Source organism: Giraffa tippelskirchi, chromosome 5, assembly GCF_054371585.1.
Source record: "Giraffa tippelskirchi isolate mGirTip1 chromosome 5, T2T-mGirTip1v1.2.pri, whole genome shotgun sequence".
In the NCBI taxonomy this organism is placed as follows: Eukaryota; Metazoa; Chordata; class Mammalia; order Artiodactyla; family Giraffidae; genus Giraffa; species Giraffa tippelskirchi.
The window spans coordinates 126,365,642-126,386,425 of record NC_137279.1 but is presented as its reverse complement, the minus strand read 5'-3'; the positions used below and the strand labels follow the sequence as shown (position 1 = coordinate 126,386,425).

General features: G+C 39.9%; 2 protein-coding genes across 4 annotated transcripts in view; one reads left to right on the top strand and one right to left on the bottom strand.

Moving 5' to 3' along the window:
* Positions 1-15,804, bottom strand: part of ALG14 (ALG14 UDP-N-acetylglucosaminyltransferase subunit) — a 154,775-nt gene extending 138,971 nt beyond the window's left edge. For both annotated transcript variants that reach the window (XM_081486227.1, XM_081486226.1), the window contains exons 1-2: positions 15,566-15,804; positions 9,563-9,714 (exon numbers count right to left, since the gene is read on the bottom strand). In XM_081486227.1, the coding sequence (XP_081342353.1) occupies positions 9,563-9,714; positions 15,566-15,704 (291 nt within the window). In that variant the 5' untranslated portion in view covers positions 15,705-15,804. The remainder of the gene's footprint in view (positions 1-9,562; positions 9,715-15,565) is intronic.
* The window catches only part of TLCD4 (TLC domain containing 4), a 121,176-nt gene continuing 115,913 nt past the window's right edge, over positions 15,522-20,784 (top strand). Inside the window, exons 1-2 of one of the 2 annotated variants that reach the window (XM_081486225.1) lie at positions 15,522-16,174; positions 16,819-17,186. The gene's annotated coding sequence lies outside the window, so the exon portion shown is untranslated. The remainder of the gene's footprint in view (positions 16,175-16,818; positions 17,187-20,784) is intronic. The other variant, XM_081486224.1, reaches the window with a different exon arrangement.

Below are 20,784 nucleotides of genomic sequence, written 5' to 3'. Positions count from 1 at the left end.
TTGAAGACCAGCTTCCTTCAACTTCAGACTCATACATCTAACTGCACAGTTAACATCTTTGTTTATATATTTACAGATATCTTACACTTAGCCCTGCTGCTGTCTCATGTAGTCTTCCTCATGTAAATAAATGGCAGCTCCATTTTCCTGGTAGCTCAGGCCAAAAATCTGGATGTCATCTCCCACTCTTTGTTTTTTCTCCACATCTCACAACTTGTCTGCTAGGAAATCCTATTAGCTCTTCCTTCACAGTATGTCCAGAATCTGACTATTCCCCATCAAACCCAGTATTGCCATCCTTGCCCAAGCCATGCTGGTCTCTCACCTGAATTATTGCTATAGCCTCCAAACTGCTTTCCTTGCTTCTGCCCTTGCCTCTTTTAGTGTATTCAGCAGCCAAAATGATCCTATTAAAATATAAGCCAGATCACATCACTCCCCTTTAAAACCTCCCAATTGTTCCCCACATCACTCGTGGGGGAAAAAAACCCTAAGATTAAAAATGGACCAAAAGGTCTTAAAAGATCTGACCCTGTTATCCCCACTTTGATGTCTATGGCTTCATAATCTACTGAGCTTTCTCTTGCTTACTCTGCTTTGGCCACACTGATCTCCTTTACTGTTTCATAAATATGCCAGGTACAATTCTGTCTCAGGGCGCTTCACTGCAGTTATTGTTTCTTCTTCAAGAACTGGCTTTCCTCAGGCTGCTTTGCACCATACCTCCATCAAGTCTTGGTTCAAATATCACCTTTCCCAGCCACTCTACCAAAAACTGCAATCTCCCTTCAACTCCCTGATATTCTCTGTTCCCTTTTACTGCTCTATTTCCCTGCTCTATTTCTCTCTTTAGCATTTATCACTAGCAAATTATACATTTTACTTAAATATCTTGTTTATTATCCCCCTACTGAGACATAGACACCATAGAGGAGACATTTGTATTTTATTCACTAATGTATCCCTAGCACCCAATGGGAAGGCAAAAAATACTTGTTAAATAAATAAATGAATGCCAAATTCACAGTTATTAAGGAAAAAATTCAAACTAGAATTCTAAATACAGAATGCAATCGAAGGAGGGCAAAACCCAAACATATTTTCAAGCAAACAAACCAAACGGCAAGAATAAATCACTAACAGACCTTCCATGAAAGAACTAAATATATATATATATTTCTAGAAAAAGACAATGGATCCAAAAGAAAGGAGTATGAGGGTAAGGAAAGAAAATACTACATACACCTAAACAAATACTAACTGCAAAAAATAATAGTAATAAGTAATATTCAGTTCAGTTCAGTTCACTCAGTCGTGTCCGATTCTTTGTGACCCCATGAATCGCAGCACGCCAGGCCTCTCTGTCCATCACCAACTCTCGGAGTTTACCCAAACCCATGTCCATCGAGTCGGTGATGCCATCCAACCATCTCATCCTCTGTCATCCCCTTCTCCTCTTGCCCCCAATCCTTCCCAGGATTAGGGTCTTTTCCAATGAGTCAACTCTTCGCATGAGGTGGCCAAAGTATTGGAGTTTCAGCTTCAACATCAGTCCTTCCAATAAACACCCAGGACTGATCTCCTTTATATAAGTGGAATAAAAACAAGGTAAACCAAAACTCTGAATAATAACATATAGGATTGGAGGTGCTGCTCACAGTTAAAATATTCTAAAAGCTTTTTCTTGTTTTCCAGAAGACTGGAAATAATAAGATTTTGATTTTAAGTTGGTTATCTATATTAATAGTTTAAAGAAAATACCCAAGATAAGAAGGTAATTTCCATGCCAGGATAAGAGGAGGACAATGAAAACTCAATCCAAACAAGACGGAAATGGAACAAAAAAAGATTCAAAGAAAATGGTAAGTAGAAAGAACCAAATAAAATAGTAGAAATAAATCTAATATATTAGTAACCAAAATAAATGTACATGTAACAAACATGCTTGTTAAGAGACAATGATTCTCAGTTTTGAATTTTAAAATTATACTTTGTCATTTATAAAAGACACATTTAAAACATCATGACACACAAAAGTCAAAAGAGATGGAAAATATGCAAACACTATAGCACAGATTACAAAAACAGCAAGAGAATATTATGAAACTATTAATGCCAATATATTTGCAAAGTTACCAAAATTAAATATGTTCTTAGAAAAATATCTTAGCTACACTGATTTTAAAAGAAACAGAAAGCCTGCAAAGTTTTATTTCCATAACAAAAATAACACATTGGGGCCACTGTATAACAGACAAGTTGTACAAAACTTAAATCGGAAAAGAAGAACAAAATAGTCACTATTTGTTGGTGCTATGATATTTTATACATAGCAAACCCTAAAGACTTCACCAAAAAACTGTCAAAATTAAGAGACACATTCAGCAAAGTTCCGGATACAAAATCAATAGGCAAAAATCTTTTGTATTTCTACAACTATTAACAAACTATCAGAAAGAGAAATTAAGACAACAATACTATTTATGACTGCGTCAAAAAGAATAAAATACCTAGGAATAAATTTAGCCAAGGAGGTGAAAGACTTGTTCACTGAAAATTATTGGACACGGATGAAAGAAATTAAAGAAGACACCAATAAATAGAAAGATATTCTGTGCTCATGGATTGGAAAAACTAATCTTGTCAAAATGCACCACCAAACCGGCTTTTTACAAGAAATGTTAATGGAACTTCTCTAGGTGAAAAAGAAAAGGTCACAATTAGAAACTAGAAACATGAAAATATTAATGGAAAAAATTAATCAGTAAAGGCTGTAGCTCAGCTGGTAAAGAATCCGCCCGCAATGCAGGAGACCCCAGTTCGATTTCTGGTTCGGGAAGATCCACTGGAGAAGGGATAGGCTACCCATTCCAGTATTCTTGGGCTTCCCTGGTGGCTCAGCTGGTAAAGAATCTGCTTGCAATGCCGGAGACCTGGGTTTGATCCCCATGTTGGGAAGATACCTTGGAGAAGGGAACGGCTACCTACTCCAGTATTCTAGCCTGGAGAACTCCATGGACTGTATAGTCCATGGGGTTGTAACGAGTTGGATACGACTGAGCGACTTTCATTTTCACTTTCAAAGGCAAAAATATGGTAAAGTTAGGAAATTTTCCATGCACAAAGCTAGCAGGAAGGTTAAAGACAAAAGTAGTAAAATCATCGATATCCACAATAAGCAGATAAGGGATACACGAAACAACTATTGGTAAAACATGATATCAAAAACAGTCATCACGAGGGGAGGAGAATACAAATGCAAAGCTGTTAAAATGCAGTTGACATTAAGAGATCATGAATTTAATCACATATATATAATCATAATCATATATCTATCTCATGCAAAAAGAAAAAAGAATCCAAACCTAATATTAAAGATAGTCATCAAATCATGAGAGAACAAAAGAAGAACAAGAAAGACCTACAAAACAATGAACAAAATGGCAATAAAAACATGCATATTAATAATTACTTTAAATTTAACTGGACTAAATGCTCCAGTCAAAGACAATGAGTGGCTAAAAAAAAGAAAAGTTGCTGCCTACAAGAGATGCACTTCAGATCTAAAGATATACACAGACTAAAAATGAGGTGATAGAAAAACATATTCCACACAAGTGGAAATCAAAAGAAAGCTGGGGTAGCAATACTTATAGCAGAAGAAACAGATTTTAAAATAAACACTGTTTCAAGAGACAAAGAAGGACATTACATAATGATCAAGAGATTGCTCTAAGAAGTATAAACATATGCACCCAACATAGGAGCATCTAAATACATAAAAGAAATATTAACAGACATAAAGGGAAAAATTGACAATAATAGTAAGGGACTTCTAACACCCTACTCACATCAATGAACAGATCATCCAGACCAGATAGAAGATTAATTAAAAAAGTACTAGCCTTAAATGACACAATAGTCCTGATGGACTTAGAAGTATTTATAAAACATTCCACCCAAAAGCAGCAGAATACACATTCTTTTCAAGTGCACAGGGAACATTTTTCAGGATACATTACATGCTTCACACAAAAGAAGCCTTGGTAAATTTAAGAAAACTGGAATCCTATCAAGCATCTTTTCTGACCACACTGCTATGAGACTAAAAGGCAACTCTAAGAGAAAAGCTTCAAAACACACACAGACCTGTGAAAGCTAAACACTATGTTACTGAAAAATGAATGGATTGCTGAAGAAATTGAAAAGGAAATTAAAAAAATATGTGAAGACAAATGAAAATGAAAACAAAATGATCCAAAACCTATGGGATGCAGCAAAAGGAGTTCTAAAATGGACATTACAGCAATACAAGCTTACCTCAGGAAACAAGAAAAATCTCAAATAAGAAATCTAGTCCCAAATCTAAAGGAGCTAGAAAAAGAAAAACAAATAAAACCTAAAGCTAACAGCAAAAAAAGAACTTATAAAGATCAGAGTGGAAATAAATGAAATAGAGACTAAAAAACAATAGAAAAGATCAATGAAACTAAGAGCTGGTTCTTTGAAAAGATAAACAAAATTGATAAACCTTTAGCCAGATTCATTAAGGAAAAGAGAAAGTGGGCTCAAATCGATAAAATCATAAATGAAAAAGAAGTTACAACCTACACCACAGAACTATAAAGAATCATAAGAGACTACTACAACTGTGTGGCAATAAAAAATGGGCAACTTAGAAGAAGTGGACAAATTCCTAGAACTCTTACATGACTTCTCAAGACTGAATCAGGAAGAAATACAAATATGGACAGATCAATTACCAGAAATGAAAATGAATCAATAATTTAAAAAAAATTCCAAACAAAAGTTCACGATGAGAAGGCTTCACAGGTGAATTCCACCAAACATTTAGAGAAGAGTCAACACCTATCCTTCTCAAACTATTCTAAAAATTTGCAGAGGAAGGAACACTTCCAAACTCATTCTATGAGGTCAGCATCACCTTGCCACCCAAACCAGACAGAAATATCACAAAACATAAATTACAGGCCAAGATCACTGATGAACATAGATGCAAAAATCCTCAAAGAAATACTAGCTCTAACTGACTCTAACAATACATTAAAAGGATGATATAGTACAATTAAGTGAAGTTTATCCCAGGATGTTAGGATTTTTCAGTATCTGCAAATCAATAAATGTAATACACCACATTAACAAACTGAAGCATAAAAGCCACACAATCATCTAAATAGATGCAGAAAAACTTTTTCATAAACTTCAACATCTATTTATGATATTGAAAATGGGCATAGAGATAACACACTTCAACATAATAAAGGCCATATATGACAAGTCCAAAGCAAAGATCATACTCAAAAGTGAAAAGGTGAAAACATTTTTTCTAAGATTAGGAATAAGATAAGAATGTCCATTCCCACCATGTTTATTCAACACAGTGTTGGAAGTCCTATCCACAGAAATCAGCAGGGAAACAGATATTAAAAAATCCAAACTGGAAAGAAAGAAATAAAACTGTCACCGTTTGCAGATGATATGATACTATATCTAAAAAATCCTAAAGACACCACCAAAAATCTATTAAGAGTTCATCAATGAATACGACAAAATTGCAAGATACAAAATTAAAATACAAAAATCTCCTGCATTTCCACACACTAATCACAAACTATCAGAAAGAGAAATTAAGGAAACAATCCCATTTACAATTGCACAAAAAAGAATAAAATACCAAGGAATAAACCTACCTAAGGAGAAAAAAGTCCTGTGTTCGGAAAATTATAAGACACTGATGAAGGAAATTGAAGACCACATAAACAGATGTAAAGTTCTACCATGTTCATAGATTGGAAGAACTAATAATCTTAAAATGACCATGCTATCCAAGGCAATCCACAGGTTCAGTGTAATTTCTATCAAATGACCAATGGCATTTTTCACAGAACTTAAAAAAATTTTTTAATTTGTATGGAAGCACAAAAGACAACAAAACAGCCAAACAATCTTGAGAAAGAACAGAGCTGGAGAAATTGTGCTCCTTGACCTCAGACTATACCATTAAGCTACAGTAATCAAAAGAGTATGGTACTGGCACAAAAACAGACACACAGATCAATGGCACAGAACAGAGATCCCAGAAATAAACCGACACACTGATGGTCGATTACTTAGGATAAAGGAGGCAAGAACACACAGTGAAGAAAAGACAGTCTCTTAAATAAGTCTCAATGAAAAAGCTGGATAGCTACATATAAAAGAATAAAATTAGAACATTCTCTAACATCAGGTAGAAAAAATAAACTCAAAGTGGATTAAAGGCCTAAATGTAAGACCAGAAACCATAAAACTCCTGGAAGAAACCATACGCAGAAGACTCCCAACAGAAATTGTAGCAGTGTTTTTTGGATCTGTCTCCTAAAAAAAGCAACAAAAGCAAAAATAAACAAATGGAACCTAATGAAAGTTAAAAGCTCCTGCACATGAAAGGAAAACACTGACAAAATAAAAAGATAGCCTACTGAATGGGAGAAGACATCTGCAAATATATGATCAATAGGGGGTTAATATCCAAAAATATATAAACAGCTCAAATATCAAAAAAAAAAAAAGTCCAGCAACCTGATTAAAAAAGGGGCAGAATATCTGAACAGACAATTTTCCAAAGAAAAGATCAGATGGCCATGATCAGGGAAATGTCAGTTAAAACCACAATGAGATATCACCTCACACTTGTCTGGCTGTCATCAAAAAGAACACAGATAACAAGTGTTGGTGAGGATGTGGAGAAAAAAGAACCCTCATACACTGTTGGTTAGAATGTACGCTGGTGCAGCTATTGTGGAAAACAGTATGGAGGTTTCCCAAAAAACTAAAAATAGAACTACCACGTGACCCAGCAATTCCACTCCTGGGTATATATTTGAAAAAAGAAACAAAAACACTAAATCAAAAAGATACATGCACCCCAAGGTTTATAGCATTATATACAATTGCCAGGATATGGAAGGAACCTAAGTGTCCATCAACAGATGAATGGATAAAGAAGATGCAGTGTGTACACAATGGAATACTCCTCAGCTATAAAAAGAATGAAATTTTGCCAAATGCAACGACATGCATCGATTTGGAGCATATTATACTAAGTGAAGTAAGTTAGAGAAAGACAAATACTGTATAATATCACATGTGGAATCTAAAACATCAACTAGTGAATATAATAAAAAAGAAATAGAATCACAGATATAGGGAACGAATTAGTGGTTCCTAATGGGGCAAGGCGGAGAAGGCAATGGCACCCCACTCCAGTACTCTTGCCTGGAAAATCCCATGGATGGAGGAGCCTGGTAGGCTGCAGTCCATGGGGTCGCTGAGAGTCGGACATGACTGAGCGACTTCCCTTTCACTTTTCCCTTTCATGCACTGGAGAAGGAAATGGCAACCCACTCCAGTATTCTTGCCTGGAGAATCCCAGGGACGGCGAAGCCTGGTGGGCTGCCGTCTATGGGGTCGCACAGAGTCGGACACGACTGAAGCGACTTAGCAGCAGCAGCAGCAGCAGCAGCAATGGGGCAAGGGAAGGAGGGAGGGGCAAGTCGGAGAAGGGATTAAACTCCTATACATAAAATAAATAAGTTATAAGGATATATTATATAGAATACAGCCATTATTTTATAATAACTACAAATGGAGTGGGAGAATAAATTTCCGTTGCTTCAAGCCACCCTGTGTATAGTACTTTGTTATAATAGCACTAGGAAACTAACACAGTATTGAGTCCTGAAACAGAAATGAAGCATTTTGGCTCATCCCACACCAAATATTTCACTATGGCTGACTAATAGCAGGTGGATTTCAATCTTGTTTGACAGGGATCTTCCAAGAACACGTCTTAGTAGTGCGTTAAGTGGGGGAGGGCCACCTGATGCAAAGAGCTGACTCATTTGAAAAGACCCTGATGCTGGGAAAGATAGAGGGCAGAAGGAGAAGGGGACAGAGGATGAGATGGTTGGATGGCATCGCCGACTCAATGTACATGAGTTTGGGTAGGCTCCAGGAGTTGGTGAGGGACAGGGAGGCCTGGCGTGCTGCAGTTCATGGGGTCACAAGGAGTCGGACACGTCTGAGCAACTGAACTGAACTGAAGTGAGGGATCAGGGGCCTTCCAGGTCACACTAGTAGTAAAGAACCCACCTGCCAATGCAGGAGATTTAAGAGACGTGGGTTTGATTCCAGGGTCAGAAAGATCCCCTGGAGGAGGGAAGAGCTGCCCATTCCAGTATTCTTGCCTGGAGAATCCCATGGACAGAGAAGGTTGGCAGGCTGCAGTCCACAGAGTTGCAGAGTCAGACACGACTGAAGTGAGTTAGCATGTATGTGTACAGTGAGGGATCATGCTTCAGTTCAGTCACTCCAAGTGACCAAATCGTAATTAAAACAAGGTTTAACTAGCTAAAAAGGTCAGCAGAGGGTGAGTTACCCATTAGTGCATCCTGATTTCCAAGAAAGGTAAGAACGACGATAGGGCCCATATGAGGGCAGCTCTGGAGTAACTGAAGGCAGGACTCACCGTCTGCTTCTCCATCTTGCTCTTCCTGTATATTAACTTCATAGTTTGCTCTAGCTGCAGTCTGTCTTTAGCTAGCAGGTGAAAACATGACTGCTTTTCTTCAAGTTTTCTCTTTTAAAGAGCTGAAGCACCTGAAGAAAGACTATTTCCATTCTCAGGGTCCCCAAGTCCAGAAAGCCCAGAGGAACACTTTGAGTGGCCTGAGCTGGGGTGCCTGTCTATTCCCGAACTATCTGTTGGAGCTCCATGTCCAGGCAGGTACCAGAGAGAGGGAGCGATGGAGACAATCTAATGAAGAACAGCTCTGGTTTCTTTCCTTGATAAAAAGTTTCACTTTTTTTCAATTTACCCCAAATTCTGACTAAAATGCTAAAATGAAGTGAGCAATGAGGAGCTGAGAAGTAATTTTAAAGGCAGATACAAATATAATTGGAAGGATAAAAAGTAGTAACAGATATATTATCAATACACATAATACATTGATAAAGAACTTTAATGAGAAACTTCCTTGATGGTCCAGCAGCTAAGACTCCATGCTCCCAATTCAGGGGGCTCATGTTCAATCCCTGGTTAGGGAATTACATCCCACATGCTACGACCAAGAGTTTGCATGTTGCAACTAAAACCCAGCACAGCCAAATAAATAGATAAATATTAAAAAGAATTACATTTTGGTGTGTTCTTCAAAAAAAAACAAAACAAAACACTTCAACGAAGAGCCAATAAGCACATGAACTGGATGCTTTAATGTATGTAATTATAAATAAAACAATTTTTGCAGTTGGAATTACTAAAAAAAAAATTCTCTATTTAAAAGAAAAGAATATAAGAAATTAAGCCACCATTTTAATCTGAAGATTTATTTTAAAGAAGCTTTTATCTTTGGGTAGTAAAGGCACTATATTTCATCAGCAATAAACATGTGACTGTATTGTGTGAGCAGGGCACAGAAGTGCCATGAGATTGCTTCATGAGAGAATTAAATTCAATATACAACCTGTAACTTTCTTAGACACAGAAATTATTACTTACCGTAGCACTGGGGTTTCTATCAGCTCGATTTTGTTCAAAAGAATTTATTTTATGGGTACTCATTTCATCAGTGTCAGCAATGATATAATGTCTAGGAGAATAAGCATCGGACAAGTTCTCCAGCAGCCTTAGGATCTCAGTGGTATGCCCACCTGGAAAAAATATTGGAAGGCCTAAGATGAAGAAACTTGTAATGGACATATCCATCTGACGATGTTATCCTAATGCTAAGTTTTGTGCATTTCTCAAAATACAGAAGGAATATTTGGAAACAATAATCTGTGCCCTTGTACAAATACTACTTCTATATGGGGGAAGAGGATAATAAATGTCTAAAAATAAAATCATCACCAGCAGTAGATTGTGCTACTGTACTAGCTGAAGAAGGTACAAAGAAGTATAAGACACTGTACTGTGCGTGCTCGGTGGCTCAGTCGTGTCCAACTCTTTGCGACCCCATGGACTGTAGTCCGCCAGGCTCCTCTGTCCATGGAATTGTCCCAGGAAAGAATACTGGAGTGAGTTAGCATTTCCTTCTCTAGGGGACCTTCCTGACGCAGGGATCAAAACTGTGTCTCAAGTTCCCTGCATTGCAGGCAGATTCTTGGCCACTCCATCACTTGGGAAGCCTGGTATAAGACATAGGTCTTATTATCAAGAAGTCTGATGAGAGAGGGGCAAGACACACACAGGTATATAAAGAGTGATGTAAGACAGCAAAAAACATTCAAATGAGGGGGACGGGCAAGCAAACGGTTATGAAAAGCAATGCCCTCAGCATAGAGAAGATCCCTGGTGAAGGCTGAGATGACTTAAAAGTGAAGCTAATGGGCATACAGGTATAGGGATGCCACTGGGTGGGGTGGGATCATTAGGACATGAGAAGACAAGATCTGGGATGGGTGTTCAAGGTTGGTGGGAACACTGGGAAGAAAGATGAGGGTGAAGTAAGGTCAGCAAAGTAGATTGAAAAATGGGAAGCAGCTGCTGAAGGCTTCCATGTTGTGAAGTAATATTAGGTAGGCATGAGTGCTGATTGCCAGGGCTCAGATCTTTCTAAGGAAGACTTTTGTTCAACACCTCCTAACAGAGGTCTCAGCTCTCTGCAGGTCCTCAAATATTTACCAAACTTCACCCAACAACTGTGTGTTCAATTTCTGAAATCGTACAATCTCCAAAATTTTAACACTTTAATTTTAAAACCATGAATTTAAAAATCAACTGTGTTCATTAAGGTTTCCTTCAGGGGAAAAAAAATCAAAAGAATATTTATTTATCCATTAACTATATGCCAGTTAAGCAAGGCAATTGAACTTCATAAGAATGAGCCCGATCGTATCTATTTAATTGCACAATCCCTCAGCCTCAGCCAGGTTGATGTCTTTAACATTCTCTGTGTTCATCTTATTTGTTACCTCTTCTTTGCTTCTGGTCATGCTACAAAGCTCCCCCTGCCCCACTTCCCTATTGTAAGAAAGCTTTCAATAGTGATACAAACAAACAAATAGGATAATCAAACAAATTAAATGTGTGTTTTCTCGAAGCACATATATTTCTTATAGTAGAAAGGGAAAGATTATTCTCTAGATCCCAGAAGGAATTAGATATAGAAATAAAGTCCGCATAGAGTAAATATAATGGGAATTAGAATCATACTTAATAACTTGTCACCCATTTTCTTCTGTGAAAGTGAATGAAAGTGTTAGCTGCTCAGTCGTGTTCGACTCTTTGTAACTCCATGGACTGTAGCCTACCAGGCGCCTCTGTCCATAACTTGTCACCCATCTTCTTAGGCAAGTAACTCTCATATCTCATACTCATCTTAGAATTTTTGTTTTTAACTTTGAAAAAGTGTGGTAGTTTGCAAAGTAGGTACTTATTTTCACAGCTGGAACAACTAAGGATAAAACCTAATATACATAACATCTTCCACTGCAGTTAAGACTTCATTTTACCTGCTTTCATGGTCTTTTTTCCTTTTTTTTTTTCTTTAAAGGAAACCCTCACTGAATACATTCTTTGAAAATTTAACCTTGTTACTGAATCAAGCCATTAAAATGATGGGTTTTGTCTTCCATTTTACTCTTTCATTAACATTTATTCTTTGGGAATGAAATCCTCTCAATTCTATCTTAAGATCTACCCAGAATGCAATCACTTCTAACTTCCTTTGCAAGCATCCTGCTCCAAACCACACCTCTCTTGCATGTATTATGACTATAGCTTCCTGGTCTATTCCCCTCACTGCCCTTGTCTATTTAAGTAGCCACTATAGTCTATTCTCAACACAGCCTCTAGAGTGATCCTATTAAAAAGAGTTGATCAAATTATTTATCTCTATTCAAAACTCTCCAAGGGCTCCCCTTCTTATATGGAATAAAAGACTTTTTGTAAGCTCTTGGGCCTCATCTGCTTCTTCCCCACCTTACGCAGTCTACTCCAGCCACTCTGGCCTCCTTGCTGTTGGGTATCTCTCATCTCCCCAAGGAGGCTTTCCTTGACAATTCTATCTAAAATGCAACTTCCTTTCTCTACTTCATAGTATTTATTGCCTGTAACTAACTATATAGTCTACTCATTTTTTCTGTTTTGGTCTCCCCCACCCTTGCCCCAAAGGAAGGTAAACACCATGACAGCAAGAGCTTTTATTTTGTTACTGCTGTACCTCTAATGACAGACAATTTAATATTACATCTAAAATTGTCTAAGCAGGTCACATGTCTTTGAAACATACGGTGTTTCAAAGACAAACAGTAATTTTGATTGGTATTGTTTAAACAAGTGATACATTATGGTAAGATTAAGCATTTTTGGTATTCAAGGTAAACAAGAAAAATGCCTTCCCCATCCTAAATTTTGGACATGAACTATTAAATTATTTATCTAACTACAAATCTTTCTTTGGTTTGGATGACTTTTTGAGGTCCTTTATTCTTCATACCCTCAATGGTTTGAATGACAGAGGGCACCATCTGCCAGACAAATTCTCAATTTTGGCTTTGGTTCCCAAACTGCCAAATCTAACGACATTAAGTGAATGGCTTGAACATCCATTCTTCCATCCATCTGCTCAAGTCAGAAACCCAGACATAACTCTTGAGCCCACCTTCCCATTACCCTCCACTTCCAATCCACAAGTTCAGTGATATTTATCTCCTAAATCTCACTTAAATGCATATACTTTTCTCCATCCCCTCACTCATCAACCCCAGTCAGGCTGTCATCTGTCACCTGAAATATTCAAAAGGCTCCTACTTGTCTCCCTACCTCAGTCTTTTTCAAGACATTCTCTAGACAATGCCGGCTGAATGATCTTTGTGAAAGCTCAGATTCAACTGGGTCACTCTCCATTTAAAAATTCTTTAAAAGATCCCTTTGCTACTAGGACTATCAAAAGTCATCACTTATTAAATGCATTACTATGCGCCAAGCACTTTGCTAAGCACTTTACCATCACATTTACTCTCTCACCTCTTCCTAACTCACATTTTTCAAAGTGGAAATAGAAGGTTCAATGAGATTAACTAATTTGCCCAACATCATCAAATTAGTAAGTGGCATAGGATGTGATTTAACTCCGGTATTATGTTAATTTAGAGGTAAGTGATCCCAATAACTACATGGTAGGAAGCAGTGGAATAGTTTCCCTTGCTCTACGTGTGTGTGTTTGGGGGGGTGTTAAAATACCCTCTCCGATCATTACCTCCCCACATCCAACTCACTGTAGGAGTGCTCTCTCACGTCTGGCCATTCCAAGTGTCATGGCTTTCTTTACACACCTTTCCAGACCTCAAACACCCAGCGCTCCCCCTTGTCTGGCTAATTCTTAGTCATCTTTCAAGTATCCATTTAGACATCACTTCTTCCAGGAAGCCTCCTGTCTCAGGTTCAAATAAAGTGATGCCCAGTGTGAACTTACATAGCAGTTTCTACTTCCCAGGTTACAGTATTTTTCTCATTGTGGCAAGGATCCATTCTGTTTTTTGTTTTCTATTAGTTTTTCTATATTCTCCATTTCATTCACAGCTGTTCCCTCACACCTTTCAGCGCTTGGGACATAGTCAGCACTCCATGGCAAGTAGTGTTAATCAGCTTTGTTATTTTCAGGGCTTAGTTTATTGTCTGCCCTCTCTCCCATGGCTCAAAACACATTAAGTGAATAAAGTAATGAATTACACGTGAACATAGGTTTAGATCAGGAAGCAACAGTTAGAACTGGACATGGAACAACAGACTGGTTCCAAATAGGAAAAGGAGTACGTCAAGGCTGTATATTGTCACCCTGCTTATTTAACTTATATGCAGAGTACATCATGAGAAACACTGGGCTGGAAGAAACACAAGCTGGAATCAAGATTGCCGGGAGAAATATCAATAACCTCAGATATGCAGATGACACCACCCTTATGGCAGAAAGTGAAGAACTAAAGAGCTTCTTGATGAAAGTGCAAGAGGAGAGTGAAAAAGTTGGCTTAAAGCTCAATGTTCAGAAAACTAAGATCGTGGCATCTGGTCCCATCACCTCATGGGAAACAGATGGGGAAACAGTGGAAACAGTGTCAGACTTTAGTTTTTTGGGCTCCAAAATCACTGCTGATGGTGATTGCAGCCATGAAATTAAAAGACGCTTACTCCTTGGAAAGAAGGTTATGACCAACCTAGATAGCATATTTAAAAGCAGAGACGTTACTTTGCCAACAAAGGTCCGTCTAGTCAAGGCTATGGTTTTTCCAGTGGTCATGTATGGATGTGAGAGTTGGACGGTGAAGAAAGCTGAGCGCCGCAGAATTGATGCTTTTGAACCGTGGTGTTGGAGAAGACTCTTGAGAGTCCCTTGGACTGCAAGGAGATCCAACCAGTCCATCCTAAAGGAGATCAGTCCTGGGTGTTTATTGGAAGGACTGATGTTGAAGCTGAATACTTTGGCCACCTCATGCGAAGAGTTGACTCATTGGAAAAGACCCTAATGCTGGGAAGGATTGGGGGCAGGAGGAGAAGGGGACGACAGAGGATGAGATGGTTGGATGGCATCACCGACTCGATGGACATGGGTTTGGGTAAATTCCGGGAGTTGGTGATGGACAGGGAGGCCTGGTGTGCTGCGATTCATGGGGTCGCAAAGAGTCGGACACGACCAAGCGACTGAACTCAACTGAACTGATAGGTTTAGAACACTTGCTAATACTATAAATATTAATCTTTCTGGATGCAATCTTCTGGCATTTCTATATGTACACAGTGTGGGTATGTATGGCTGTCACAGCTGTCCATTTAAAGTTGTAAGCGCCTACAGAGCTGGCCGATTCCGTTTGCTGCTGCTGAGTCACTTCAGTCGTGTCCGACTCTGTGCGACCCCAAAGACAGCAGCCCACCAGACTCCGCCGTCCCTGGGATTCTCCAGGCAAGAATACTGGAGTGGGTTGCCATTTCCTTCTCCAGTATCTGACTGTACAGGTTGTTGTTCATTCCCTGACACAACATCCTCAGGTGTGTATTGTTCTCCTGTTAGTAGGTAATTCTTCTACACTCGCAGATTTTGTATATGTATACTTATAAATGCGACGATTCAGTTTGTCTCGTTTTTATGCAGTAACTGTAATTAAATTAACTGTAATTAATTTAACTGTAAGTTAAATCCCAAATGTCTAGATTAATAATGCAAAACAATATTTATTCAGGGAAATTTCATGTTGCATCAACAGGCTTCTGTGTCATCTTTGGTAACTGATACTTGCTTTGTTAGAAAAATATACGCTACAGAAAAGGTTATTACAGACAAGTGTAAATTACGCATTTCTCAATAAACGCGCGGCCTGCGGCACACTAACAACAAACCAGCGTTTTGCCCAGGTTGGGCGGATTTGAGCCAATCACGCAGACAAACTACAAATCTCAGCATGCAAAGCTGCAAAAAGTCCTAAAGGCGCTGCGAAGAGCGCCGCGGTGGACTCTGGGTTTTGTAGTTCCCAACCCTAACCCGCCAGTCACGGCCGGTATACTCACCAGATCCAGCCACCACCAAGAGGCTGAGAGACCGCCGAGGCACAGGAGCGCGAGGACTCAGGACTACCCACAGCCGCACTGCCAGCAGCAGCAAGGCCAGGGCTCCTGCAGCCGCCGCAAGGATAAGGGCGCCACCCATGCAAAGAAAATACGCATGCGTGCTATCCCGGTGCCGGCCGCACGAGCGGTCAGAGTTCAAAACTACGGGCTCTCCAGAGACTCAAACTCGAAGAGTGGGCGTCTTGATGGGCGTGGCTTGCTTGAGGTGGGAGGAGTTCAAGGCCAGGGACGGAAGCCCGGGCTCAGACCGCTCCGCTGTCTTCCGGGGGGGGTGGGTTTCTGCTAACCTACCGTCAGTGCATAAACTGAAATTCACGGATTAACGTGCTGGAGAAGTTTGGCTGCAGCTCATGAGAATGTCAGACCACCTGTGCGCCCTAAAGAACCCCGGAGCGCCCAAGTTAGCAGGTGTTTCAGCTTTACCAACTTTGTGATTTCCACCTGAGACCAATGACATACATCGCCGTTTTTCTTTATGAAACGCCGAGCGAAGTGTTTCTGTTGCACATGCGCAGCTACTGAAAGTGTTTGCCAGTTAAAGGTACCTTGGTACGGAAAGTTGAATTTAGGGTTTTCATATTTCTCCTCTTTCCCAACACTCAGGCTTTTCACTTTTCTAGAAGTTTTCACGGATCTCAAACACTGTGACCAGAGTAGCTGAGGGTGATCACCTCAGGTTACGCCGTGATCCTGAGAGGAGTGGACGCTCAGGAGCTTAAGGTGGCGGGCTAGAGATGGCATCGTCCTAGTCAGTTAATTTTACCGTAAAGGCAATACTTCCCCTATCTCAGTTTTGCTTAATTTTGTGTTTACTTAACTCACATTACAGCAATATAAAAATACTGAGATTAGAGAAGCCCCTTCACCCCACGTGTAATTTGCCTTCAGTCCCCGTGGACTTGTAGGTTAGATAGGACAAGTGTACACAGGAGTAAACAAGTCCAGAAAGGTTAAACAGCTTGCTCAAATGAGATACTGGAGAAGGCAATGGCAACCCACTCCAGTACTCTTGCCTGGAAAATCCCATGGACAGAGGAGCCTGGTGAGCTGCCATCTGTGGGGTCGCACAGAGTCGGACAGGACTGAAGCGACTTAGCAGCAGCAGCAAGTGAGATAGTGGCAGATCTAGATTTAGACAGTGGAAACCCCAACTCCTGCTGCATAGGAGTTTACATTGTGTATTCCTTTGCTAGGTCTTCGCTGATGGCTCAGATGGTAAAGAATCTGCCTGCAATGCAGGAGACCTGGGTTCCATCCCTGGATCCTGGATCAGGAAGATCCTCTGGAGAAAGAAATGGCAACCCACTCCGATATTCTAGCCTGGAGAGCTCCACGGACAGAGGATCCTGGCAGGCTACAGTCCACAGGATCACAAAGAGTAGGATACGACTGAGCAACACTTTCACACATACCTTTGCTAAATTCAAACTTGCTTAGACCCTAGAACAGTGTTTTTAAAAATGTGACTTCTAGGATACAGTAGGGAGCTACTGAAACAGAATCTCCAAGGGAGAGGCCTGCGATCAACTCATCTAACCAATCCGTCTATTTGTATCAGCAGGCAAGTGTGGGAAATGTTTAGGGACTATGTAGCTTCATTTTCCGGAGAAGGCAGTGGCACCCTACTCCAGTACTCTTGCCTGGAAAATCCCATGGACGGAGGAGCCTAGTAGGCTACAGTCCATGGGGTCGCTAAGAGTCGGACACGACTGAGCGACTTCACTTTCACTTTACCCTTTTATGCACTGGAGAAGGAAATGGCAACCCACTCCAGTGTTCTTGCCTGGAGAATCCCAGGGACGGGGGAGCCTGGTGGGCTGCCGTCTATGGGGTCGCACAGAGTCGGACACGACTGAAGCGACTTAGCAGCAGCAGCAGCAGCTTCATTTTCTGGCTAATGGACCTTGCAGCACTTCCTGTATTCTATCAAATCCTCTTAACCCTGTATCCTCACAATAAGGTCATAAGGTGAATATTATTTTTGCACTTTACAGACAAAGAAAAGAATTCTATAAAAGTTAAATTGCTTAAGATTACTTAGCTGGTAGTGGTGGAGAAGTTTTATAATTGTGGATGTAGAAGTCAGTGCCTCTCAAATTTTGATGGGCTGGGCTTACAAATTATAATACCCTGGGCTTACAAATACATAGATGAAAGTCCAGAGGTAGAACCTCTGGCTCAGTATGAACAACAGCTTAAGAACATTACAAAGGATATAGTTTTCTTTCATCTGCCCACTCTGCCATTCCCAGCAATGGCTTCAGCTTAAGGCTGTTTCCCCTCCTACTTAAAAACAGATATTAGTGGTCTCAGAAATTACATCCGGATAGGGCGGTCTCCAGATTTCAAGAGGTTATCTTGTCATTGGCCACCCCCCCTTTTTTTTTAAGATTGAGGAAACCTTTTCCAGAACCTCTCACAGAAGACTTTCACTCTCTGGCCATGTTTATATCACCTGCCCATTCATTAAAGAAATGAGACCACAAAGCTTGCTGGGGTAGGATGGAGGATGACGTGCAACTCACTTGGTGTATCTGGCTGTTTGGTGTAGGGTGGGTGCTGAACAAAATGGACGTTCTCTTGGAGAGGAGGAAGTTGGAGGAGGGTGGAGGAGAGAGAATTGTTGGATAGGCAAATAATAGTGTTTGGATTGCTTCGGAGATAGTATGCCTGAGGTGGTGTTGTAAACTGACACAGGCAATGCAGATGTTGGACATATTGATACTGTCTAGAATCCAAGCCCCAAGAGATACCCCTGCATTCCCTACTACCCATCCCTTCACTACTGGAATTACCTGTACCTGTATGAAAAATCAGCTTGACCACACTTAGTTGCAGGTGGAACGAATAGGGGGTGATCAAGCATTTTAGTGACTACCAGTAAATGCCGAGAATCAAAGAAGGTGGAGTAACAGACGTTGTTTGGAGTTATTGGTTGAGTTATTTTGAATTAAGGCTGACAAGGAAGTTGAGGATGCAGGGAGGAGCTGAGTGGCAGGCAGGGACAGAAACCAAGTTGGGAACTCCTGAACACAGTAAGTGTCTGCTGTGTGAGCCGAGTCCTGTGGGCTTGACAGGCATGGAATATAATTAAGAGGTCAAGAAACTATACTGGATTAATCAGAAAAGGCTGGACTGATCAGGAGGGAGCAACAAAAATTTCTCTTGGGGAGGTAAGCTGCACTGACAATGCAGATAAATGCACAGAGGCAAAGTGTATGAAAGTGTGAAAATGTATTAATAATTGATAAACTGAATAATATATTGAGCCGTAATCAATCCTAAGTAAAGTCTTCCTAGAAGTGATTTTTATTATCTTCTTAAATCTGTTTTCTAAAATTTCTTTAACAAGTATTATTCATGAATATTTTTAAAAGTAAGATTATTTTGCACTATTGAATAGCATTGTACTTATTAATTTTTTTCAACATATTTAATGCACATATGCTGTGTGCTAGGTTTTGGTGCAGGGGATCATGTATGAGAAGGACACTAATCCAGACAAAAACCTTGGACTAGGAAGATGACAGTGGGAGGCAGAAGAGGGTAGATTTGACATATATTTTATGGATAGAGTCAGTAAGACTCATTGATGGATTAGATATTGGGAATCAAGGTGATTCCTAGATGTTTGGCTTGAAAACTGGTTGGATGGTGTCATGCCAAGACTAGACAGACAGGAAGAGAAACAAGCTTTTGTGGGTAAAGAAAGGGGAGGAGGGGATGAAAATGAAGTGTTCTGTTTTGGATGTTAGTTTAAAATAGCCTGTTAAACATCCTAGTGGTTGTGTCAGTTAGGCCCTTTATGTATAAATCTGAAGTCTGGGTTAGAGCTAGAGGTATAAATTTCGAATTCAACATATAGGTGGTGTTTAAAGCCATGGGACTAGCTGGGTGAAGATCACCTAGGGAAGGAATTTGGGTCATTCGGGTCCAACAGAAGTTTCTGCAATGATGGAAATGTTTTGTGTCCATGTTGTCCACTAGACACACTTGCCTACTGAGCCCTTGAGATGTGGCTAGTGTGATGGAGCAACTGGACTTTTATTTCATTTCAGTTATTTTAAACTTAAATAGATACATTGGCATTAGCCAATGGCTAATGTATTAGACAGCTCAGAGTAGAGTCTGGGGTCATTAATATTTAGAAATCCAGTCAAGGAGATTGGGCCAGCAAAGAAGATGGAGAAGGAAGAGCCAGGGAGCCAGAGAGGAAAATCAGGAAAAATGGTGTCCACAAAAACCACAGGGGGAAAATGATTCAAGAATAGGAGTCTAGTTAGCTATGTCACATGCTGCAGATAGATCACATCAAGTGACTTGGGAACAAATTAGTCACTGGCAGTCTAAACTGGAGCAGCATTTCCATGGAATGGTGGTAGTGGAAGCCAGATAGAAATGGGCAGAGGAGAGACTGGGAGATGCAGAGAAGCACCATCTGTACATAGTTGTTTCAAGTTTGCCTTTGAAGAGGAATGGATGAATTGGATGGGAAATGGAGGAGAATTTGTAGTCAAGGAAACATTTTTTTCTTTCTTTTTTTAAAATTAATTTATTGATTTTAATTTGAGGCTAATTACTTTACAGTATTGTGGTGGTTTTTGCCACACATTGACAAACATGTGTCCCCTGGTCCTGAACTCCCTTCCCACCTCCCTCCCCATCCCATCCCTCTGGGTTGTCCCAGTGCACTGGCTTTGAGTGTCCTGTTTCATGCATTGAACTTGGACTGGTATCTGTTTTACATATGGTAATATACATGTTTCAATGCTATTCTCTCAGATCATCCCACCCTCGCCTTCTCTCACAGAGTCCAAAAGTTGGTTCTTTATATCTGTGTCTCTTTTGTTGTCTCATGTATGGGGTCATCATTACCATCTTTCTAAATTCCTTATATAAGGGAAACATTTTTTAAGATGGGAGTTAATTGTCATATTCAGTTCAGTTCATTCACTCAGTTGTGTCTGACTCTTTGTGACCCCATGGACTGCAGCACGCCAGGCTTCCCTGCCCATCACCAATTGCATTTGATGTTAAAATGATCCAGTAGAGGCAAATTGATGCAGGAGAGAAAGGGAATGAGAATAAGAACACATTTATTCATTTTAAATTAATTACTTATTTATTTATTTTTATTTTTGGTTCCACTGGGTCTTCAT